Source organism: Gorilla gorilla, chromosome 2, assembly GCF_029281585.2.
Source record: "Gorilla gorilla gorilla isolate KB3781 chromosome 2, NHGRI_mGorGor1-v2.1_pri, whole genome shotgun sequence".
Lineage (NCBI taxonomy): Eukaryota > Metazoa > Chordata > Mammalia > Primates > Hominidae > Gorilla > Gorilla gorilla.
The window spans coordinates 12,854,787-12,880,501 of record NC_086017.1 but is presented as its reverse complement, the minus strand read 5'-3'; the positions used below and the strand labels follow the sequence as shown (position 1 = coordinate 12,880,501).

General features: G+C 43.8%; 1 protein-coding gene across 1 annotated transcript in view; it reads left to right on the top strand.

Annotated features, from left to right (window-relative positions):
* Positions 1 to 23,403, top strand: part of IL5RA (interleukin 5 receptor subunit alpha) — a 42,201-nt gene extending 18,798 nt beyond the window's left edge. The window contains exons 10-12 of the mRNA XM_004033512.5: positions 13,207 to 13,303; positions 14,883 to 14,967; positions 19,438 to 23,403. Of these exons, the coding sequence (XP_004033560.2) occupies positions 13,207 to 13,303; positions 14,883 to 14,967; positions 19,438 to 19,524 (269 nt within the window). The 3' untranslated portion in view covers positions 19,525 to 23,403. The remainder of the gene's footprint in view (positions 1 to 13,206; positions 13,304 to 14,882; positions 14,968 to 19,437) is intronic.
* The last annotated feature ends 2,312 nt before the right edge of the window (positions 23,404 to 25,715 follow it).

Below are 25,715 nucleotides of genomic sequence, written 5' to 3'. Positions count from 1 at the left end.
ATCAGGAGATCGACACCATCCTGGCTAACATGGTGAAACTTGTCTCCACTAAAAATACAAAAAATTAGCTGGGCATGGTGGTACGCACCTGTAATCCCAGCTACTCAGGAGGCAGGAGAATCACTTGAACCCAGGAGGCGGAGGTTGCAGTGAGCCAAGATTGCGCCACTGTACTCCAGCCTGGGCAACATCTCAAAAAAAAAAAAAAAGACATCTTGGTAGCCAACCTTTGTGATTATGGGTGATCAAGCATGTGGATGCCATCTCTCATGAATCCTATGAGGTATTCATTAACCATTGGAAGAGTATACATAGGAGAGATTTAGTTCAGGCACATGCCAAAATGTTCTACTGTTTATTTAATTCATTCGCTTAAGCTATGGGGTGTGTCTTCAGGAAAGTCTCGGGCAGTGACCCATCCGCCCATGTGAAAATGACTCTGATCTGACACACAGCAGGTAGATTTCCACTGAAGACTGGGAAAGATAAGGAAAGGCCTAATAAATGGAGAACTGTTCTGAATCTGCCAGGGGGCTGGTCGTGCTAAGTTACCGAGTTCCCAAAGGAGAATAGCGTCCCCTAAAGTTGTGCAACACACAACCAGCTCAGCCTTATGGGGTAGCCCTCACGTCACTCAGAGAGACTTACAGGAGCAGCATGAGCCCTTCCTGGGGAGAGGGAACTGAAAGGACACTAAAAGGAAGTGAGAATGGGCTAAACTCACCTGCTTCATAATTCTGTTGAGACCAATCTTCCCCTCGCTCCCCTCCTCCCTAGGTTGATGCCCCCACCTAACTAAACTGACCCAGCACACACAGGACTTTCCTCGACATGGCTCCATTTGCACCGGGAAAATTCACTCTGTTCCCCAGGAGGGAAACAAATACGAGAAGCATTAATCAGTCTCAGGGAATTTTTAACAAGGTCATTAATTTTGTCAAATGCCTAAGGTGGAAATTTAATTTTTGTTACTTGAATTCAATAGACTTTTTAAAAATGCTTTATGTTACTCCCCAGGGGCACAAAACTCACTGGCTCAAAACTATTGCTATTTCTAAGTGTCTTCCCAACACCTCTCTCTATATGTATTCAATTTTGGAGATTTTAAAATGCTGTCTAAGGAAACTTAAACCAAGATGATGGATACCAAGGTCAGAATCCTTGATAAGAAGTTAGTTATGCTTTCTGAGTCTTTGACTTTTGAAGTCATAGTCAATGTTGACTGTAGAGAACTTAGAACGTATAAGGTGAAAAAGCAGCACTAGATATTCAGGACGTCTAGGTTTTTAGCTACGGCTCTGCCAACATCTAGCTCTATGATATAAGCTAGAGATGACAAAAGATAATGTTTTGCGAGCAAAGTAATCAGAGACTGCTTAGAGTGCAGCATTGAGGATTCTGAGGCTAAATTTAGATTGTCAGAAGGAATCGTGATCTCCTGCCACCACTGCAAGGGACAGAGTGGTGACGAGCGTGACAGGGTTTTTCCACCCTGGCCTAGTCAGTCTACACCTAACCTCTCTGGGCTTCGCGTCCTCACCTGTAAAATATAAGTGCTGCACTACAAACCTGCTTCCATCTCTGCCATTCACATTCACCTCCTCTGCACCACCCCACTGCAAAAGTGCTGAGAGTGAAATTGTGATCCATAACGAGCGCTTATTTTAAGCTTGTTTTTAATTTATTATTCACTCTCCACTTTAGAGCTCTCTTACCATTATTATTTCCTAAATAACACCTTCCTAGTTTGAATCTGGGCTCATTATAGTTTTCCCCCAGGTGTACCTCGTTGTCATTATCTATAGCAAATCCCATTTCATTTCCTGCCATCCTTTTCATGAAGATGAGCTGATTAATATTACTACTCACCTTATAAATCCATCCTTTCTGGAATTTACTCCTCTGCTCAGTTTAGGATCATTAGTGAATTTAATCAATGTAGACTTTCCATTTTCATCAAGATGATTAATAAACGTAATGGGAAGTCCAAGCCCCTCTGGGACATTTTGCATGGCTCTTTTTTACCCCTTGAGGATGCAGCGATAATTATACTCAGCTAGGAGTCCATCAGGCGATTTTGCTGCTACATTCATTTCCTTTAACCATGCTTTCTCCTCTTTTGCCTTATCTTAAAAACAGCACGCTGCAGCCCTCCCACTCCATTTTACTCCAAGACTCAACTCAAATATCACCCCTTTCTTAGTTATTAATTTCCCCCCCATTATTTTAATGTGAGAAGGTGGAGGTCCTGAGATACTAAATGACTCAGCAGTTGTCAAACAGCCAAGAAGTGGCTATTAATATACAATTTTCTCAAATAGATGACATATGAGCCAATTAGCGAATTAGAATAGATTTGATTAACTAATTAACCCATTATAGCCCAAGGTTATTTCATTAAAAAAATGAGACACAGGGTAAGTTTTGATTGATGAGATAAGGTGAGCTGGGAGAGGCTGGGGGTGCTGTCCAGCTCTGTTGGTAAGGTCCCTGGCCAGCCAAGGGGCACAGGGGACAGCAGGGAGGGGGTATAGTTAGCAAGTGAGTGCTCTTTGCTTGCTCTGAACAGTGCCTGATTGGCTCTCCTGTCCTAGAATTTCCAGAGCATGGAATTTTTTAAATTAAAAACAATTGTTTTATTTCAGCAGCTTTAGGGGTACAAGTGGTTTTTGGTTACATGGATGAATTGCATAGTGGTTAAGTCTGGGCTTTTATTGTACCCATCAGCTAAATAGTTTACATCATACTGAACAGGTAATTTTTCATCCCTCATGCTCCTCCCACCCTCTCCCCTTCTGCGTCTCCAATGTTCATTATACCACTCTGCATGCCTCTGTGTACCCAAAGTTTAGCTCCCATTTATAAGTGAGAACATATGGTATTTGGTTTTTTGTTCCTGATTACTTTCCTTAGGGTAATGGCCTCCAATTCCATCCAAGTTGCTGCAAAAGACATTATTGCATTCTTTTTGTACAGCTGAGTAGCATTTCATTGTGTATATTTACCACATTTTCTTTATCCACTCATCGGTTGATAGGCACTTAGGTGGATTCCATATCTTTGCAATTGTGAATTGTGCTGTGATAAACATGTACATTAGGTGTCTTTTTGATATAGTGACTTCTCCTTTGGAAGATTTCTCAAAAAACTAAATGAGGCCTACAATTTGATTTAGAATTTTTTGTTTAAGAGATGAGGGGTCTCACTATGTTGCCCAGGCTGGTCTCGAACTCCTGGGCTCAAGCAATCCTCCTGCCTTAGCCTCCTGAGTAGCTGGGACTATAGGCACATGCCACTGAGCTGGGCTGGGTTTTTTTTTTTTTATGGAAGTAGCAGTTTCATTTTATCAGTACTCGTTATCAACTGCCCTAGATCAGCTGGCTTCTCTGTCTTATCTTAAGAGCTAACTTCCCAATTTTTACATGTCTTTCTCCTTTTTAAACTTTCTTAACTTCCGGATTCTTCTGTTCCTTTGTTATCTTTGCTGTCTCCTGTTTATCGAAACCTTTTGTTTCCTGACCCTGGTCTTCATGAAGCTGTGTGTTTTCTCAAGTCCATCATCTTCTCTTCTTCCCTCCATCCATGAAGCTCAAATGCCAAGTGTGAAACAAGGAATGATGAAAATAAATTTTCCCACAGTCATATCCTTGCTCGCGGAAAAGAGACTTATGTGGGTCTACCCTGCACTTATTTCTGGCCGTGTCTTCGGTCAGGATCAGTGGTTCTGAGAACTGCTTCTTCTGTGACAGACTACAATCACTGCAATTGCCCTTCAAAGAAACGATGGAGTTTTGCTTTGACCTCACTGAAAGCAAAATTTGATGGCCAAAATTTGACTTTCATTAGTCTTGAGATGTATGGCACCTATACCCAGGGGAGTAGAAGACTCAGCACAGTTTTCAGATCACTCATTTTCATGAGGCCACAGCAGACAGGGGCACAGCAGACAGCTCCTTAAACATAGAAATGTGTTGTTCATAGGAAATCTTGGCCTTTGCTTTCCTGTCAGAGTTTGAGCTGGTGGAGTGGCAGTCTCAGAGTCCTGTGACACATCCTAGAATCTGTTAGGACTTAAGGAAAATGGGTTGAGGTAGGGTATCAGGGTGGCCTATGGCAATATGGGCTGGAAGGAAGGCAACTCCAGAGAAACTCCTGTGCCCTTTTCTTTTGACTTGACATTCATGGGCTGATGTGTGAGGTGACTTGGTACCTTTGTCCTGGGCACCTGGAATCAAAAACTGGAGTCACCTTTGGGACCATCAAATGCATCTTCATTTTCCAGTTTGCCTGCATTGTGCCAAGGTCCCGCAGCTCCAGCCTGATTCCTTGCACTCTGACTCCCACCTGGAGCTCTAATCCCTTCTCTCTGTCTCTCCTGATCCCGTCGCTCTCCTTCAGCAGCTTTTTCTTGTTAAATTCTCACACTGTGGCAAAACGAGGAAGATGAAAGGGAAATGTTGTAGGAGGGTCCGCATGAGCTATCCCTAGGCCTTCCAAAATAATCTTGCAAAACTCTTTTGAGGTTACAGATGGGAGCCCCTGGGTCTACACAGTAGCAGAAATTGCTTAAAAGTAACAAGAGTTGACCCAATAACAACACGAAAGACCCACTTAGGCTTACCTAAGACTAACACAGCTTATTGTGGTTCTGCTTTTCCTGGGTAGACAGATGGCTTGGTCATACTGCTTCCTTTTGTCCAGGCTGGTTAGATCCCACCTGGCAGCCCCACCGTTTGTTCCCACCAGGGGGGCCGGACTGCCTCACGCCTGTGGTCATCCCACTAGCCTGAAGGAGGGCTAACAGGGACCTTTCAGATTTCATCTCCAAATGCCAGGAGCAGGGAGTTCCCACAGTGCTTTCAGGCACAGCCACCTCTATTGGTGCCTACATCACCCTTCTAGGTATACATTCTGCCTCATGGCGGGATGGCAGCTTGGGGGAGGGAGGGACGCTGTCAGGGGGCCAGCCCCTGTGCAGGACATATTCACCTACATCATCTTTTATCATCACACACATGATTTCCTAATCACACAGGTGAGAAAACAGATGCAGAGAGGTGAAGGAACTGCTGGAAGCTACACCGATAGTAGGTGGGACATCCGGGTTTGGAACACAGCTAGAGGATTGGCTCCACACCTGGGTTCTTTTCGAGATGTTCCATTGCCCTGGGGGGCTATTACTCCAGCCAGGGAAACTGAGGCTGGAGGATGGGCCACACTCAGCAAGAGGGGCTGGGGGCTGTGCAAGCAGGAAGCTCTGCCAGCTCTTGACCCTGTTAGCCTCCATCCAGACAAGCCATTGGGAATGAAGTCGGCCTCTCCAGGCCATTCTTGTCTAAATGTTCCTGTCCAAGTTCTTCATAATGTTCATCTTAATGAACATTATGAACCCTAAATCCTTGAAGGGTAGGAATACCCATACCCTTTTCTGTTCCTCAGTATCTAGAATATTTGGTGTGTGTTTATTTCTCCTGACCTGAGTTTATCTCTCTGCATTTTTAGAATTCTGATAGCACTCCAATTTTGGCCTTGCTTTGATGAAAGGGAAATTATCTTGATGAATTTGTTGACACAATGCATTTCATCCTAATCGTAATTATAATAAGTAATATTTATTGAGCACCTATGTATCAGCACTGTGCTAAGCACTTCACATGTGTTAATTCATTCAATCCTTATCCCTGTTTTATAATGCAGGACATAGAAGCTGGAGAGGCTACCCTGCCGAAGGTCACTTTGGTAGCAAGTGGCAGAACCAGGACTAAACCTCTTTTTTTTTTTTTAATGAGATGGAGTCTCACTCTCTCACCCAGGCTGGAGGGCGGTCACACAATGATCTCGGCTCACTGCACCCTCCACCTCCTGTGGGGGTTCAAGCAATTTTCCTGCCTCAGCCACCGGAGTAGCTGGAATTACTCATGCCACCCTGCCTGGCTAATTTTGTACCTTTAGTAGAGACAGTATTTTCACCATGTTGGCCAGGCTGATCTTGAACTCGTGACCTCAAGTGATCCACCCACCTTGGCCTCCCAAAGTGATGGGATTGCAGGCCGGAGCCTCCACACTTGGTCTAGGACTAACCCTCTTCATCCCTTGTTGCTTACTTCTGTGTGATGACTACATCCTCTGCAGCCAGCTTTCATCTGCTTTAGCAGGTTGATAAAATAGGCTCAGCAACCCCTTACAGGGAAGAAAGTTCTGGGTTGCTTGGGGGGGCTCCAGAAGGTACATAGCCCTTGGTGCTTTGTGGGAAAGCCTGCAGAGAAGAAAACTGCCATGAGGAATTCCCCACTCAACTTCATCAAGTCTAGTCCTACTGGGGGATAATGCAGACAAGCAGTACTGCAGTGAGCCATCCAGCTGATCCTGAATGCACACACAAATACACGCATGTGCACAAATACACACATGGACACAAACACACAGTCTCCATTTCCTCTCTCTATTCGGTTAACGCAAGCCCAGTTCCACCAGATGAACATAGTGCAAGTTGTGTGTGTGATCTGGGTCCTTCACTACTCTACACATTTTGTTCACTGAGGCTGCATTTTGCTGCCCTCTTTTTATTTCTCTAAACCAGGTACCTCCCACAGTCCATTTGACAGCTGCCTTGAAAGCTCACTCACCCAAAAGGTCTGCTCCTGACTTGCCTGCACTGGAAGCCTGTGATCTGGTTTGGGATGTTCATTCATGAACGATGCCATTCTCCCCTCCAACTGGAGGCAAGTCACAGGAAGCTAGTTAAACCGTGTATCACAGACTGCCATATTGACATCCTCTCAATTATCCAACCCTGTTGGTGCCATTTGAACTTCTCCCAGCACCTGCTGGCTCTAAAAACACAGCAGGCCTGCTCTGTTGGAAGCATCCCATCAATTTACTAATTAGCTCTTTTCCCTGGAAACCTATTGTTGAGTCTGAAATCAGATTCAAAATCAATATGTAAGCACTGAAAGTTCATACTTCTGCACAATTTAAGGTGTAACAGGCTTCCAAATCAAATTCATCTCTTAAGAGCTATTAGTCTAAACTTCATAGATCATAGAATTCTAGATCAAGAGAGACTGCAGCCCTAAAACGGAAGTGGCTTGACAAAGCTCCCAGAGGCAGAGCTGGGACTAGTTTGGGTCCAATACTTGCAGTCCTTCTGCCCTCTGTGTTGCCACTGTCCCAGCCCACCTGCACCCCATGTCCCACTCCACATACATTCTAGGGTCATAGAAGAATACCAGACTATTGGCTTATTTGCAAGGTCAAATGGTTAAGATGTCAAAAATAATGGAAACTGAGGTCCCCAGACACCAGACAACTGAATTTCCCAAATGCTTTACATTAGTGATGCCTAAAAAGCACCCAGGAATCAAATGGGGAGTCTGGAGAGCTTCGCCTCCTTACAAGAATAGGCTGTGTGACTTCTTCTTTCTGAAACCCATCTTTGCATAACCAAATGGCAGTGCCCATTGATTTCTTGAAAAGAAACATCTGTGACTTCCTTTTTAATGGCAAGAAAGGTATTCTCCTTGAGTCAGAGCAAAGAGTCAAATTACCTCAAAATACTTTTTTTTTTTAATCTCCAAGGTTGGAGACCCCAGAATTCAAATTAAGACTATACTACGGGATCTCCCAAATTTTATAGTATTGAAATTCTTAATCATTTTGACCCAAAGAATGTATACTCTCAGTGGGATCTTCCCTCCTTGCTCTACTTTCAGTAAAAGCAGAGCAGGTGCTTACTTTAATTCACTAACGTACTGGCATTTTTTTGCATAAATAAGTAACTGAACAGTAGATAATCCACAAGTAATGTCTACTTCGCAATAGGTATGTGAAAGCTTTTGCTTGCACAAAATTTTCCTGCCAATTTATGTTTTCTTTAAGGAAAAGCCGACCTTGGTTGTGTTTTCAGGGGTTAGTTCTGTTTTCAGCTAGCTATAGGGGAGTAGCCCTAATGCATTTGGGGCAACTGGAGAGGCCAGGCCAGGAGAAATGACTAATGTGCCAAGTCCCTCCCGGCAGTGACCGTGACTTTGCTTCTCACGTAGTACCTTGTATGCATCAATAACTTTTTTTCATTTAATGAAATAAAATCAGGGTTGCCTCGATATTTTTGCTAATTCAGTGAGAATCTTCGCTTATCAAAGTGAGGGCTGAAGTGAATAACTTGAGAGTGGTTTAACTGAAAAGATTTTTGTAATCATGGTCAGAAGAAAACGGTCCTGTTATCAAAACTTGCCGTATCAGGCTAGGGGATATTGCACAAGTTGAGACCCAAATGTGACTGAGAGTGTGACCCTGATTATTATTTACAACACTGCCCCTTCTTTCTGCAGGACCCATACTTTTGCTGTTGGTTTAACCTAGTTATAAACAGGATAACTTTTTTTCTGCTGATGTACCACTTGCTGAATTTGCATCCGGTGTCTATAAACCTGCAGTTTCTGAATGTGGTTATCAGGATACTTGCATCATGGTTAGGAGCGTGGAATAGTTTCAGAGATGGGGCCATGAAGCAGGCTGAATTCCTTATTCAGGAAATCGACTGGGAAATAAAGATGGTATTTGATTTGCTGTTATTAGTTTCTCCCAGCTACTCTTTACATTACCTAAGAAAGAATGCAATAAAAATGAAGTCTAACAGAGCTCTCAGTTCCAATCCAGAGAACTGAGTATTAATCCTGGAACCATCGAGTATCTGTAGGATTTAGGAAAACAAAAGCTTTGCCACTTTGAGGGTCTGTTTTCCATTATTTAACAAAATGTGGCTAATGCCTTTTTGTAAAACAATAGACATAAATATATTTCAAAAAAAAACCTGAAAAAAAATACTATAGCCATAGGGTTAGGCACAGTTGGTCACGCTTGTAATCTCAGCACTTTGGGAGGCCAAAGTGGGAGAACTGCCTGAGTTTAGGAGTTTGAGACCAGCCTGGGCAACATACTGAGGCCCCATCTCTACAAAATATTTTAAAAATTAGCTAGGCATGGTGATGCGTGCCTGTGGTCCCAGCTACTTCGGAGGCTAAGGCGAGAGGATTGCTTGAACCCAGGAGTTAGAATCTGCAGGGAGCTATGATCATGCCACTGCACTCCAGCCTGGGTGATACAGCAAGACTCTATCTCATATAAATAAATAAATAGTATAGCCATAGGTTTTTAATAAAGGGCTTCAGTCCCACCTAGAGTTTGGGGAATGTCAGGAGAAACGGTAGTTTGCAAAGCAGCCACCTTTAATTAGAGAAGCTGTCAGCACACTTAGCCTTATCAGAAACGGGGATACAAACAATAGAACAGGGCTTCCCACAGTGAAGCACAGAGAGCTATAGGGATGATGCTCAGGAGAGTTCTCAATGAAAAGCAATGTTTAGAATAAGTGAAGCGAAGCTCCTGTGTATTCAGTGTGCCCTCAGTTTTGCAGAGGGAGGGAGGGGAATGGGATTCCTACATCAAGGCTAAGAGCACGGACTGGTTGGGCTTCCGCACTTCCTGGCTGTGTGGCCTGGGCTGACTTACTCTGTCCTTTTCTGCCTCAGTTCCTCCATCTGTACAGTGAGAATAATAGTGTCCATCTCAAAGCATCGCTGTAAGAATTAAATCGAGAATGAATGTGAAGCACTTTACACAGTATCTGAGCACCTAGAAGCACTCGGAAAAAGTGAATGTAAAAATATGTATAGAAAATAAGCTCTTAGTTACTTCCAGTGACTACTGATTTTTCTTTTTTCTTTTTTATACTTTATAAACTTTTAAAGTTCCAGCAGCAAAAAGGCACTACTTTTGTTTTGTTTTCTTTTTTTTTTTGAGACAGTGTCTTGCTGTGTAGCCCAGGCTGGAGTGCAGTGGCGTGATGGGCTCACTGCAGCCTCTGCCTCCTAGGTTCAAGGGATCCTCCTGCCTCAGCCTCCCTAGTAGCTGGGATGACAGCCATGCGGCACCACACCTGGATAATTTTTATATTTTTAGAAGAGAAGAGACGGGCTTTCACCATGTTGGCCAGGCTGGTCTCAAACGCCTGACCTCAAGTGATCTGCCTGTGGGCCTCCCAAAGTGCTGGGATTACAGGCATGAGCTAACACACCCGGCCCAAAAAGGCACTGCTTTTCTAAAACCAATTTTATTAAAGGTATGTGTACATGAAGTGACAGTACCCTCGACTGAGTGAGTGGTGCTAGAAAAGGTGCTGGCTGGGGAAGGATCTATGGGTTATATATTTCAACTGCCAAATTTTTAGATGAGGAAACCGAGGCCCAGAATGACCACCTTCACAGCAAGCTGAGACTACAAGCCAGGTTTCCAGACTAGGCAGGGATGAAAGCACTGGACAAAGCATGCCTGTCCGGCACTAATCACTGGGTATGCAGTAACGACATGAACCAAGGGAATGAGGAGAAGAGACAGGGGCTGTAAAGGATGGAAAGAGTCAAAGTGACTTCAAGGCTTCAGGTTTGGGGGCTTGGAAGAATGGAGACTGAAATGGGCAGTTAGTGAGAGAAGGGGTTTTTATATGAAGAAGAGCATGTGTTTGGTTTTGAATGTTGTCAGCCTTGAGAAACATCCGAGCAGGTTTCACCTACGGACAGTTTAAGATCCAGGCCTGGAGCTGAATGTCAGGCAGGACCAGGAATAAAAACCTGGGAAAAGACTTCATAAAATTAAAAGATGAAGTGGTATAAACAAACTTTTCAAAGTTCAAAGAATAGGCCACAGTGGAAAACAGCAAAGGGTCAAAGGATAAGTGGAGAGGGCCAGTCGAAATTAAAATGGGGAGAAGGGCCATCTAAGAAGAGATATGGGCAATAAAGCTGAGGACTCGGTTTCAAGGTGGGCTCAACTATACACAGTCTGAAATTCAGGAAGGAGGTCAGTAAAAATAAAGCTGGAAAAAGAAACCAAGCGTCTTTTGAATTAGACTAGGAGGAAGTCACATTAAAAAAGCAGTGTTAGAGATGGGAAAGGAAGCAGCCCGAACCCCTTAAATAATTTTTTTTTTTTTTTTTTTTTTGAGACAGAGTCTCGCTCTTGTCACCCAGGCTGGAGTGCACTGGCACGATCTCAGCTCACCACAATCTCCACTTCCCAGGTTCAAGCAATTATCCTGCCTCAGCCTCCTGAGTAGCTGGGACTACAAGCAAGAGCCAGCATGCCCTGCTAATTTTTATATTTTTAGTAGAGATGGGGTTTTGCCATGTTGGCCAGGCTGGTCTTGAACTCCTGACCCCAAGTGATCCACCTGCCTCAGCCTCCCAAAGTGCTGGGATTACAGGCGTGAGCCACCGCACCTAGCCCTTATTCAAGAATTTAGACTGGGAAATAAAGTAAGAAGGTATTTCATGACAGTGGAGAGAGATGGCAAAGCAGGGTCATGGCTTATTCAAGATGAAGGACTCTATGAATATTTGAAGCAGAAGGGAAGAGATGAAGAAGGAGATTAAAACTTTCGGGAGGTAGAAGATAAAGCTTGGGTAAAGGTCCTCAGGAGGCAAAAAAGCAAGAGAACAAGGCAAGGCTGGAATCACTAGCATTATATCCCAAGGTATCTCTCCTTCCTGTCACTTGAATGATTTGAGTTTTAAGTATTTTGGAAGTCTTAGGCTTTTAACAAGGACCTGAAAATTCCACTTATGTATTTCTTGTTTTCTAGAGGAAGCAGTTCGTGGCAAACTGAGGATGGTAACCTTTTCTCCTGGTGCGGTGTGGTTGAAACCTCACCACAGTATTTAGCATGCTCGTCATTAAATCACTGCTTGTGTTGCTATTTGCTGAGTGTGATTCTTTCCTAATGGACTCCATGACAGGAGCACCCATATGTGATCTTTCGACCACTGAATCCCAGTAATTTGTACAGTTCCAAACACATAATAGGAGCCCAGTAAATATTAGTTAAATGGATGAATAAAGGAATTAATGAATGAGCAGCCTCTCCCACGGAAAGGAAACTCGTATTCAGGGAGATGACACAGGATTTACATTATCCAATCCGGCAGGTTAGCAAGCACGTAACCTCTTTAAACACTATTTGGTAAATGGTCTTGAGTTTTTCTTTTCTTTTTTGGCAGGGGGGCTGGTGGGGGACAGAGTCTCATTCTGTCCCCCAGACTGGAGTGCAGTGGTGCAGTCTCAGCTCACTGCAACCCCTGCTGCCTGTGTTCAAGCGATTTTGTGCCTCGGCCTCCCAAGTAGCTGAGATTACAGGTGCCTGCCACCACGCCTGGCTAATATTTGTATTTTTAGTAGAGATGGGATTTCACCATGGTGGCCAGGCTGGTTTCAAACTCCTGGCCTCAAATGACCCACCCGCCTCGGCCTCCCAAAGTGCTTGGATTTACAGGCGTGAGCCACTGCACTTGGCTTGAGTTTGTCTTGGACGCCCTTCTAGTACTTAAAAGAAAAATTACACACCCCAAAGCTATCACAGAAGTTCCTAGAAGAGTTACTGGGTGCAGCACACCAACACGGCACGTTTATACATATGTAACAAACCTGCAAGTTGTGCACATGTACCCTAAAACTTAAAGTATAATAAAATAAAGAAGTTCCTAGAAGAATCTGTCCCTTAAATGTAGATTCAAAGCAAATTTAAACAGAGAATAAGTGGCATACAAACATACAAAATACTGACTTTCTGTACTGACTTAATGGCAGTTTTATTCCTTTCATGTCTGTAAAATGGGAATAATGGTAAGGGGTGCTTTGAAGATATTTAAGATTGAAAAGCACTTAGAGTCTGATGCCTTTATTGTTCACTACAAGTATTATCTCATACTTTACTTCCTCCAAAAGTTTAATTTCCAACTTTGTATTTTGATTGTGATGCCATTGGGTTACTCAATAGGCTTATCTTTTTGTGGATTTTCTATCTGAAAACCTTACTACATACCAAAAACAGATAAGCTCCAAGATCCAAGTGGCACAGTACATGGAATGAATGCCATAAATGTTTGCTGATTGATTGAATAAATCATTCTTTAAGAATAAAAGTGGCCTCACTGCCATCATTTCATCTCACCCTATATCAACTTTGTGAGATGGCTGTTACCTTCTTTCACAGATGAGAAATCTTAGTCTCAGGGAGGTTAAGCTACTTGCCCACCCCCCAGCACCGGCAACTCAAACCTGAGCTGTCTGATGACCCCAGCCTCATCATTTCTTTTACCCGCTGCTTCTAACTTGGACTTTATACTTTTTTGTTTCTTTTTTGTTTTCCACCAGGAAATGATGAACACAAGCCCTTGAGAGAGTGGTTTCTCATTGTGATTATGGCAACCATCTGCTTCATCTTGTTAATTCTCTCGCTTATCTGTAAAATGTAAGTGTTCTTTACATTTGCGTGCTTGCAGTGGGGTGTGAGTACTGCATTTTTACAGGCTTACCATGCATCCGGTAGGCAGAGGGTTCTTATTATCAGGTAAAATTTGTGGCATTTTTGTGCCTGGATGACCTGTCCAAGATGAGTGTAGGCTAAATCAAAAGTGGAAACGTCCAGAGGTGATTTACAGAAGTTGGACAGAGCACAATGCAGCCCTCGGCTATCACTCACTCCTACCTGAAGTTGTCGACAGCTTTTAATTTCTGTGAAGGTTTCTACTTGCGGGTTTCTTTTGATTCCTTCTCAGTCTTCCTCTCGGTCCTTGGCTGTCTAGGGTAAGCTGCCAGTATAGGTTTTTCACAGCTCAGGAAGGCTAAAATCACCACAATACCTGCATGTCATCATCCTCAGCTATCAAGTCACCAGGCCCCTGAGTGGCTGATGGCTATTAGGTCAAACACAGATTCTAGAAATCGCATGTGGATCTGGTGTCCTATCCTAGAGTCCACAAATGGCCCATAAGTATCCCTTACCCATTTTAGCATTCAGTAAGGCACAAGACCTTTTAGGAGGTTTAAAAACATGTTTTGTCTTGGCCCTTTCATAATTAAGAAAATGAGTTTTATAAGGGCCGGGTGATGGGGGCTCACGCCTGTAATCCCAGCACTTTGGGAGGCCACAGCGGGTGGACCATGAGGTCAGGAGATCGAGACCATCCTGGCTAATGTGGTGAAACCCCGTCTCTACTAAAAATACAAAAAATTAGCTGGGCGTGGTGGTACGCGCCTGTATTCCCAGCTACTTGGAAGGCTGAGGCAGAAGAATCACTTGAACCTGGGAGTTGGAGGCTGCAGTGAGCCAAGATCGTACCATTGCGCTCCAGCCTGGGGGACAGAGCGAGACTCTGTCTCAAAAAAAAAAAAAAAAAGACTTTTATATTAAACAGCTTTACTATTATAAACGTTATATTCGGATGGCATCTACAGTTTGGGGGAAGGCAGTACAAAGGAGATGAAAAGAAAGTAAACTCGGCTGGGGATGGTGACTCACGCCTGTAATCTCAGCACTTTGGGAGGCTGAGGCTGGAGGATCACTTGAGGTCAAGAGTTCGAGACCAGCCTGGTGAGGCAGGAGAATTACTTGAGCCCGAGAGGTGGAGATTGCAATAAGCCACGATGGCGCCACTGCACTCCAGCCTGGGTGACAGAGCAAGACACTGTCTCCAAAAAAAAAAAAAAAAAAGTAAGTAAACTCTGTGAGTAAACATAATTGAGGAAGGAATGCTTCAATCAGCACCACCCACTTGAAATATACAGTTCATTTTCAGATATTAGGCCTTGTAACACCCACTGACACAAAGCAGTTTCCATTTGGTCTTCCCTGGATGACTCAGGGCCACAGCAGAGGCTTGTGGTACCCACAAAGTCTTCAACTATAATTGTGGAAGTCTTGGTACGTAAAGATTCTGAATTTACAAAACAGCAGGTTCTAGAATTAACCAGGTCAATTTTTAGAGTAGATATTTAGAGACAAAAGGTATACTCATGCTCACCTAATTCCTTCTTTTCTCTGTTTTCAGATGTCATTTATGGATCAAGTTGTTTCCACCAATTCCAGCACCAAAAAGTAATATCAAAGATCTCTTTGTAACCACTAACTATGAGGTAATGTTGAAAGTTCTTATGATATGCCATGTGTGTCCAGGGTTGAGTCCCCTGGGGAGCTGTCATTCGGTTCTTAGTTTTCTATATTATAAGGCAGGGTTTTTACTCAGAAGGCCAGGAGCATTTCTGTTGCTTCAGTCATTCTGTTCTTTGGCTGATTCAGTTGTTTGTATTTTTTAAGAGATGGGGTCTTGCTATGTTGCCCAGGCTGGTCTCAAACACCTGGGCCTAAGTGATCCTCCCACCTCAGCCTCCCAAGTAGCTGGGACTGCAGAAGCATGCCACCATGCCTGCTTGCCTGATTGTTTTATTATGCACGTTCATTACTGTTCTGACATATTGGAAAGGTACTGAGTTATAAGTGTTCTTGACAGTTAGACTTAAATTTTAATTTCATATCAGCCATCCCTTAACTGACTTTGGACAATCTCTTCAACCCTCTGAGTTCTGAATTTCTTTCTGGTATAATAAGGGACACAGATGAGATTGTACAATGTTCTGCTTAGCTCTAATGTTTTAAGACTCCATGTTTCCACACGAATATCTTAGTTAATACAGAATTTTCAGAGGGAACTTTAGCTCTTTAGTATAAAAAAGACCATAGAAAAGGCAAATTATTTTACCCAATATGCATTTTCTTAGGCCTGTTCACCATTCAGAGCACTTAGGTTCAGCCCAGTGGTCACTTACTTATATGGCTGTCCAGTTGTTCCAGCATCATTTGTTGAAGTGAATCATCCTTTCCCCAGTGAATTTTCTTGGCATTTCTGTAGGAAATTAGTTGCTGTATGTCGTTGGTTCTATTTATGGACTATCTGTTTGGTTTTATTGATCTATTTGTCTATCTTTATGCCAATACAATACTGTCTTGATTACTGTAGCTTTATCGTAAACCACGAGACCATTTGTGTAAGGCCTCCAAAAGTGATTTTTTTAAAAGTTGTTTTGGTTATTCTAGGTCCTCTGCATTTTCATATACATCTTAGATTCAGCTGATAATTTTCTACAAAAAAAGGTAGCTGGGATTTGGGGTGAGATTGTGTTGAGCTGTAAGTTAATTTGGGGAAAAGTGACATCCTAAGTCTTCTTATCTATAAACATAGCATATCACTCCATTTATTTAGGTTTTCTTTACCTTCTCTCAGCAATGGTTTGTGATTTTTCAGTGTATAATTATTGCACTTTGTCAAATTTATCCTTAAGGTGAACGGTTATTTAGATCAGGGCTCAAGAAACTTTTTCTGTAAAGGGCCAGGTAGTAAATATTTGAGGGACAAATGGTTTCTGTCTCAACTCTTCAACTCTGCCATTGTAGTGTGAAAGTAGCCACAGAAAATGTGCTAATGAATGAGCGTGGCTGTGCTCCAGTAAAACTTCATTTTCCAAAACAGGCAACAAGCCAGATTTGGCCCGCGGCTGTAGTTTGCCAACCCTTGATTTAGATCAAACAGTTTTCTTAGCAAATTTAGGTTTCTCTCAAATGAAGTAACTCATGATTGGATGAACCACCTGGTGACTGGTTGTAGGGAAAAGAAAGGGTTCATGGAAAAACTCACCAAAATGATTAATTTCAATAAGTGGTGAACTTCCCTTAGCATTTGCAGTTTGGGTATTGGAAGGATTTATAGACAGTTACAGTTACTAGCTGACTGAAGTAGAGAATGGAGGCTGGCAAAAGAATCATTCTGCCCATGGTTGGATCTTTGTGTTCTCCTTTATCAGGCGAATGGCCCATCTGCTCTTGTTCACTGAGTTCTTTGGGAAGAAGAGTGGGCCCCAAGGTGGAGCTTTGGTGCCTGTTCTGGATGCGTGCTGCCAGTCCCTCCTTGCTCTAGCACACTCACCCCTGAGTAACCACATCTGGTTTTGTTTGTTTGTTTGAGATGGAGTCTCGCTTTGTCACCCAAGCTGGAGTGCAGTGGAACCATCTCGGCTCACTGCAACCTCCACCTCCCAGGTTTAAGTGATTCTCCTGCCTCAGCCTCCCATATAGCTGGGATTACAGGTGCCCGCCACCACGCCCAGCTAATTTTTGTATTTTTAGTAGAGACAGGGTTACGCCATGTTGGCCAGGCTGGTCTTGAACTCCTGACCTCAAGTGATCCAGCCTTCCCAAAGTGCTGGGATTACAGGCATGAGCCACTGCACCCAGCCCACATCTAGTTTAAGCAGCCAACTGAAGTAATTTGTCCTGGCCTCTTAATGGAACATCTTAATGCTGGTATCTAATTTCCCTACAGAGCCCCAAAAGATTTCCTTTAATATTCCGAAGTTGGTGAAATAAACTGGTATAAAAGCTTATTGTATAAGGTTGTGATTTGTTGTTAATTAAAATCAAGTCATGTGTGTAAAATAACAACTTGGGGCAGACAAGCTGGTTTCAGAATAAGCAGAGGATGAATGATGGCACTCCACAGCGCCTGGCTTCTCAGGACAACTTATTCTCTTCTCACATTGCAGAGTTTCACATAAAAACAAAGCAGTTAGAGACTGAGAGAAGAAAGAAAGAGCACATAGAATAGGAGAAATGAAGTACTGCCTGGTGCTGTGAGCTCTATGGCCTAAATTCTCCACCTGAGAGAGGATGAGAGCCAGTGCAGGGCTGCCTACAGCTGGGCCCCATGAGGCCGTGCACAGCCTCCACCTCCAAGGACAAAAGCCATCCAACCCATTCTCAGAGGCTGTGCTACAAGGGTGACAAGAGGGCACACTGGTGCATGGGCAGTGGCCACTGGGAAATGTTTGGCTAGTGGGAAAGGAAACCCTCTGCTTTTCATGGTAATGTGCACCTCTGAGCTTGGGGTGGGTGCCCAAAGTCCCAGGACTTAGAGGAGCTCTGCCACCCTAGAAGCAAGTTTTTGCTTGTTCAGACCTCAGTTAGTTAGAAATTTAGACATCAGTGAAGGGCCGGTCACAGTGGCTCATACCTGTAATCCCAGCACTTTTAGAGGCCAAAATGGGCAGATCATTTGAGCTCACAAGTTTGAAACCAGCCTGGCCAACATGGCAAAACCCCATCTCTGCAAAAAATACAAAAATTACTCAGGCACGGTGGTGCACACCTGTAGTCTCAGATACTCCGGAGGCTGAGGTGGGAAGATGGCTTGAGCCCAGGAGGCGGAGGTTGCAGTGAGCTGAGATTGTGCCACTGCACTGCAGCTTGGGTGATGGAGCCAGAACTTGCCAAAAAAAAAAAAAAAAAAGAAAAAAAAAATACACACACACACACACACACACTGTGAAGGAAGAAAGTTGGCCTTTAGCAGTCAAAAAGAAAGGCTTATTCTAAAAAATCATATCCTGAGTTTTCTGATAATTTACTTATTTAGACATTTTTTATAGAGACAAGGTCTTACCAGCCTGGTCTCCAACTCCTGGGCTCAAGCTATGCGCCTGCTTCAGCCTCCCAAAGTGTTGGGATTACAGGCATAAGCCACGCCACCTGGCCTGAGCTTTCAATTTATGAGACTGGTTTCCAGCTGTTCCTTGTTTCTACAATGGCCAAGAGAGGGTTCCTCCTCCAATTAGGTTGCCCGTAAACTAGTAACAGTAAAATGGATAAAGGCAGGAGCCAGGCCTGCTGTGTGCATCAGTGAATTCCCGAGACGTGGCACTGCGGCTAGTGTGGAGCGGTTAATAAAAAATATTTTGGATGAGTAAATGAGATGAAGGAATAGGATCTCTTACAGGCAATTTTATTTTTTGTTACCAATTTTCCAATTATTTTCAGCATTATTCATTATAGCCAAAATGGGTCAGAACTGTCCAAAGTTAGGGGGATACTGTAGTAAATTATGGAAGGAATATGATGAAGCTATCAAAAGTGATGCCGCCAAAGCACATTTAACAATGTAATTTACAATCAGTGATGTCAGAGAGAAAGAAATCAATTTTTAAAGATGTGTATCCGGCCGGGCATGGTGGCTCATGCCTGTAATCCCAGCATTTTGGGAGGCCGAGGCGGGGGGATCACAATGTCAAGAGTTTGAGACCAGCCTGGCCAACATGGTGAAACCCCGTTTCTACTAAAAATACAAAAATTAGCCGGGCATGGTGGTGTGTACTTGTAGTCCCAGCTACTTGGGAGGCTGAGGCAGGAGAATCACTTGAACCTGGGAGGTGGAGGTTGCAGTGAGCCGACATCATGCCACTGTACTCCAGCCAGGGTGACAGAGTGAGACTCTGTCTAAAAAAAAAAAAAAAAAAGATGTGTATCCATATGACTTCAAGTAAGTCTAAAGAAAACATTACGCCTAGAAAGAAAGGCTTAGGAGAAGCAGTGGGCTGTGTTTGGGAGATAGGTGTATGGCTAGGTATTTTCTTCTTCTTCCCACTTTATTTTTCACATCTTCTTTGTGAACATTTACTATTTTTATTTAAAAAATAATAGACTTAAAGCCAATTGTAAAGATTTCAAAGAACCCAAAAGTTCTCTAAAAGACATCTAAGGAAAGATGATTTGTTTTGCAGAAAGCTGGGTCCAGTGAGACGGAAATTGAAGTCATCTGTTATATAGAGAAGCCTGGAGTTGAGAACCTGGAGGATTCTGTGTTTTGACTGTCACTTTGGCATCCTCTGATGAACTCACACACACGTGCCTCAGTGAAAAGAACAGGGATGCTGGCTCTTGGCTAAGAGGTGTTCAGAATTTATGCAACACTCAACTTACCTGCGAAGCAATACACCCAGACACACCAGTCTTGTATCTCTTAAAAGTATGGATGCTTCGTCAAAATCGCCTCACCTACAGCAGGGAAGTTGATTCATCCAAGCATTTTGCCATGTTTTTTCTCCCCACGCCGTACAGGGTAGCACCTCCTCACCTGCCAATCTTTGCAGTTTGCTTGACTCACCTCAGACTTTTCATGCACAAGAGACAGCTTTTAAGGCTAATGTCCAGCTGTATTTACTTCTGGCTGTGCCCTTTTGGCTGTTTAAGCTGCCAGTTGTAGCACTCAGCTACCATCTGAGGAAGAAAGCATTTTGCACCAGCCTGGAGTGAATCATGAACTTTGATTCAAGACTGTCTTTTCTATAGCAAGTGAGAGCCACAAATTCCTCACCCCCCTACATTCTAGAATGAACTTTTTCTAGGTAGATTGTGTATGTGTGTGTATGAGAGAGAGAGAGAGAGAGAGAAATTATCTCAAGCTCCAGAGGCCTGATCCAGGATACATCATTTGAAACCAACTAATTTAAAAGCATAATAGAGCTAAGATATCACCCCATATTAAAAGAGAGGACAGATTTTGTTCAAATATTATATTCTTGAAGGAAGCCTTAATATTCTGGAAATGTGCTGAGAAAGTCATTGAGCATAATTCAATCATGAAAGGGACCACTGAATCAAGAATGAACTTTCTGAAGAGACGTTTGCTGCCAAAGACTTCAGAACAACTTGTTGGTCAAGTAATGCCAGATCAATCCTAGTCTCTCAAGTTTGGAAAGGTTTCTACAAGGCCATCCCATCAAATATCCCAATATATACAGAAATTCTTCTTCCTAACATCTTCATATATGAGTCTGCATCCAGATTGGAGGCCTTTGTGGTGGGTGGTGGACTGCAGGTGGAACCGAGTACAGGTGTGCCCTGGGCAGGGGTGGGCAAGAGGAAGGAACCCAAACAGTGCTGATTCCACATGGCCCTTGGTCAAGAAGCTGAAGGCCTAGAAAGGAGGTAACAGTGCCCAGAATCCCCACCTGGCACACTCTTTAAATGCTTTCTGGAGGTGTTTGAGTCAGTTTTGATCCATCGGTGGGGACACACTGACTACCATATATTTCCAGGTTTGTTTGTTTTCTTAACTAACCTGTAATTATCCACTGTAACTAGCAGAGGGTTGAACCCTGGGTAATAGGCACAGAAACATCTTGAATCTTGACAAGCCTGCACTGTCTTATAGTAATCTGTATTACTGTCCCATTTTATAGTTGCAGTTACTAAGGTTCAGAGAAGTTGATAGGAAATGGCATAGTGAGGAGTTGAATACCAGGCTCAGGTAAAAGTGACCCCAGAAATGTGCAGAGGAGTGTCAGGGAAAGCTGAGGCCTGCTTAGGGGTGTGGCTGGGAAGGCAACGCCCATGGAGGTGCTGCAATAGTTGGCAAAATGTTTAAAATGTTTGGTCACTCGAATGATTCAGAATCTCAAACCTGTTTTTTTTTTGTGTGTGTGGGGTGGGTGGTGGAGACAGTCTTGTTCTGTCACCCAGGCTAGAGTGTAGTGATGTGATCTTAGCTCACTACAACCTCCCTGTCCTGGGCTCAAGCCATCCTCCTCCCTCAGCCTCCCAAGTAGCTGGGACTACAAGTGCATAACACCATGCCCAGCTCTTTTTTGTATTATTTTTTGTAAAGCTGGGGTTTTGCCATGCTGTCTAGGTTCGTCTTGAACTCCTGGGCTCAAGCGATACACCGGCCTCAGCCTTCCAAAGTACCGGGATTACAGGCATGAACCACCGTTCCTGGCCAGGAAACTGTATTTTTAACGAACACCTTAGGTCAGAATCAGAGGCGCCTGGAGGGCTCCTTAAGACACAGAGGAGTGGGCTCCATTCTTAGAGTCTCTAATTGAATAGGTCTGGGTGGGGTCTGAAAATCTGCATTTCTAACAAGTTCTCAGGTGATGCTCATGCTGCTGGTCTCCAGGACACACTCGGAGAACTGCTGCTCCAGGAGAGTCTTATGAATACCAAAATTTGAAAATCAGCCGCTGAAGGAAGAAGTGACAGAAAAGGCCTGTCCCCAGAAAACTGTCCTTTTGGGGAGGCTTGGAGCACCCTGTCTGATCTCTTTCAAACCAGAGCCTAGACAGTTGGCATTGTGGAAACTGCCTCTGCTTAGGAGGCAGGAACAGAAGCAGGGAGCTCCCCCTCCACAAATGTGGCCAGCTCTTCAGTGCTTGGTGTGGTGCCCACTTCAGACTCCTCCCGCCAACTCAGCAGCCATAGATCACCTGGGCTCTGTGGAGCTCCTTGCCACACTTCCCTGAGCTGGTACCATTATCTGGCCCTTGGTATATGTGTTTCAGGAGCAACACAAAGTAGCCCATTGGCCTCCTTGGTGGATTGGGAACTCCTTCCTCCCTTCTTGCCCTGTGGAACTCATAGTCATTCTTTGGGAACCGGTAACCATCATCACTTCTTCCATGAAGCCTTCAAAAGCAGAGTTGGTTGATCCTGCCTCTGGATTCTCATTCTGGGCCTCATACCCGTGTTGGAGCTACTGCATTGTAGGATATACCATTAACAGCTGGGAGGCCTCCCCTCTAGACTGCGGCTTCCAGGAGGATGGAGCTTGTGTGAAATACGTCTTTTTATCTGCAGTGTCTAGGACAGTATCTGACTTAAGAAAATATAAATGTTTCTTAAACCCTCTGTCCGCCCTGATACGGCACCTTGTATATAGGTTAGACTGAACAGTATTTGGCAGAGATCCTCAAGGCCTACAATAATGACACGGGGAGGAAGCTGGGTGTCTAATGAGAATGTGGTTAGTTAGAAGCAACCAGGAGACACATGTGCCTAACCACTGGGCTGCTGCGACCTGGAGGTTTTTGCTGCCAAAGTGTCTAAATGGTTATGTATAAATTGCTGTGTAAGAGGCATTTCAGAAGTGGCTCACTGTGAGTGGCCTATACTGTTCTCACCAGCCTTGTCATAGCAAGTCAAAGAGTTTGAAATTCACTTAACGGTAAACCCCATCAGCAGCAGGTTGATGTAAGGTAAAGTCATGATATTGGCTCCCATCTCTTGCCATCTCTCACTAGGATGAGGGTAGAGAGTCACTTTTCTCCTAGAGCCTCCACGGCCACGGGATCAGAACAAACATGCTTTTCCAAGATATCCGTTCCAATAGGGATTTTTAGCCCAGTTTCTTTCCTTGGCATTTGGAATTCACTGCATGCAGCATGGGGGAGTGCTGGGGAGACTGGAGGGTGAAGGTCACATTTGCCAACAGCCCGACCACCTGAGCCTCATTGAAATGCCTCAGACCTCAAGCTATTCATGCAGGCTGGGGAAGAATCCACGTGGGCAAAGAACATCCTGATTAAAAATCCAAACGTTTTCATGGTGAGACTTCTATGTGTCAGGACCATCTGCTGGTGGAATTAATAAGCCTGAGGTGCTAATTTGTTAAAGAAAAAGTAGATATCTGGAAGTGAGAACAGAGAACTGAAAACAATCTCTGATGGCACAAGTAAAGGTGAAAAACCTAATTAGAATAGGACTTGGTGCTAGACTAAGGACTGTAGCTATTCCGGCTTCTACATCCTTCAAATTGAGTACCAGGGTGCAAATTTTTTCAAAACCATTCCTTCCTTTGGAATTTTGTATTGTACTAAAAGACAATCATGCTTGTTTCCTGTTTTGTAGGTAATAGATGTGCATATAAATATGTTTCAGAATGAGAAATATTAAACATAAATGACAGTGAATTGTCTAAGTCTGCAATTAAAGAGGGGTGGGTACCTTTCTCATTTTTCCCCTAAATATTCCCCTTCTCTGTCCCCACCATTGTCTTCCTGCATCTCTCAGCTAGGACTATTACAGTAGCCTCTGAACTGAACTCATGGCCTCCAGTATTTCCTCCCTTTGAAGGATCAATGTAAAAGGCACATCTGCCTATATAACTCCCCATCACCTTCAAGTTAAAGCTCCTTTTAAGGCAAAGTCCACTATGACTCAGCTCCTTACTAGCTCTCCAGGCACATACCCAAATACTCCTACCTCCATTCTCACCAATGTGCTGATTATTTCCCTGTAGCTCCATTCTACTGCATCACTCCATGCCTCTGCCGAAACTTTCTCTGGTGGAAAAAGCCTTTTCAACCTCTTTTCATTTTGTTGACATTTTGATTTATCTTCTAAGTCTCGGCTCTTTGCCACCTGAAAATCTTCGCTCAACTTCCAGTTTGAATTAAGTGTCCCTCTATGTTCCTTTTGTTTAATTCTATCAGTGATTGGACTTTCATTTATTTGTTTATATTGAGACAGAGTCTGACTCTGTCGCCCAGGCTGGAGTACAGTGGCGCGATCTCGGCTCACTGCAACCGCCGCCTCCGGGTCTCAAGCCATTCTCCTGCCTCAGCCTCCCCAGTAGCTGGGCCTACAGGCACGTGCCACCACAGCCAGCTAATTTTTACATTTTTAGCAGAGACGGGGTTTCACCGTGTTAGCCAGGATGGTCTCGATCTCCTGACCTCGTGATCCACCCGCCTCGGCCTCCCAAAGTGCAGGGATCACAGGCGTGAGCCACCGCGCCCGGCCTGGACTCCTTAACAATGCTCTGTCTCGTTTCCAGTGCAAACCCTCTGAGGTCAAGTGCAGTGTGTGACTTCTCTTTGTGTCCATAAGCCCCAAGTAGGAACTGACTGCTGGTTGAGTAACCAGACGAAGGAAAAGGAAGTGAGCTTATTAAATATTTAAAAGAACGGAAAACAATATAGATTCTAAAGAACTATGTTCTAATGGTAGGTTCATGTATTAAGGCTGTGTGGTTATAGCAGAAGTTAAATCGTCACTGGAGCTGAAATTAATGTAGTAGTAAACACTCACAGTTGGTGTGATGCTCGTCTCAGAAACGCTGCCCTCCGCCTCAGCCGCCGCCAACACCCGGGCTCCCCCGGGCTCCCAGCGCACCTCCCCGGCCGGCACCACCCACCATTTAGCTCTCGGTAGACATCGCGTTGTTGGTTGTCAGGAGCAACACAAAGCCGCCCATATGGCCCGTGTGCATGATTTTAAAGTTCTAGCGGACTCTTTTCAACTTGAAGGTGTTTTATTAGGTTTGCTTCATTTATTAAAATTAAAAGCAAAGATGTGTCCCTGCCAAGTAATAAACTGGAAGAACACAGAAACCTGAGGGGAAAATTGCAAGAACGAAATCAGCAATAAAGTACTGCTGTCGTAGTTTAAAGGTCGGCAAGCTGCTGCTGCCTTTTTTTTTTTTTTTTTTTTTTTTTTTAAGACAGGGTCTCCTGTCTCACCCAGGCTGGAAAGGCTGGAGTGCAGTGCTGTGATCACCGTTCACTCCAGCCTCGACCTCCCGGGCTCAAATGATCCTCCCACCTCAGCCTCTCGCATAGCTGGGACCACATGGCTGTGCCACCATGCCCAGCTAATTTATAAATTGTTTTTGTAGACACAGGGTCTCCCATGTTGCCCAGGCTGGTCTTGAACTACTGGGCTCAAGTGATCATCCAGCCCTTGGCCTCCCAAAGTGTTGGAATTACAGGCATGAGCCAGCAAACGTCTTCTTAAAGGGCTAGATAGTAAATATTTTCAGCTTTGAGGACCATATGGTCTTTGTGGCAGCCACTCAGTTCTTCCGTGATAGCACAGAAGTGGCCATAGGCAATCTATAAATCAGCGTGGCTATGTTGCAATAAATCTTTATTTACAAAAAAAGTGGGCAATGAGCTAGATTTTCCCAGGGGGCCAATATTTACACATGGCTTAATGGATTCAAAATATTTATGAATGTGTTTTTCTTTTTTTAAGAAAAGCAACCAATTTGGGAAAATAATCATGTTTAATCAAATAAAAATATTCTATCCTGGGGGATCAATGGTAAAAAAAATTGTGTTTGACTGAACTTAACCTCATTATAAGTAGGTTTTGCAAGAAACACAGGTCCAGCATTCTGTTCATACCTTTATCTGTCACACTATTCACACCATCCTTCAATAAGTGTATTTCTGTCTCCTTCAGTGAACCATGAGGGAAGCCTTAACCCTATTTATCTCAG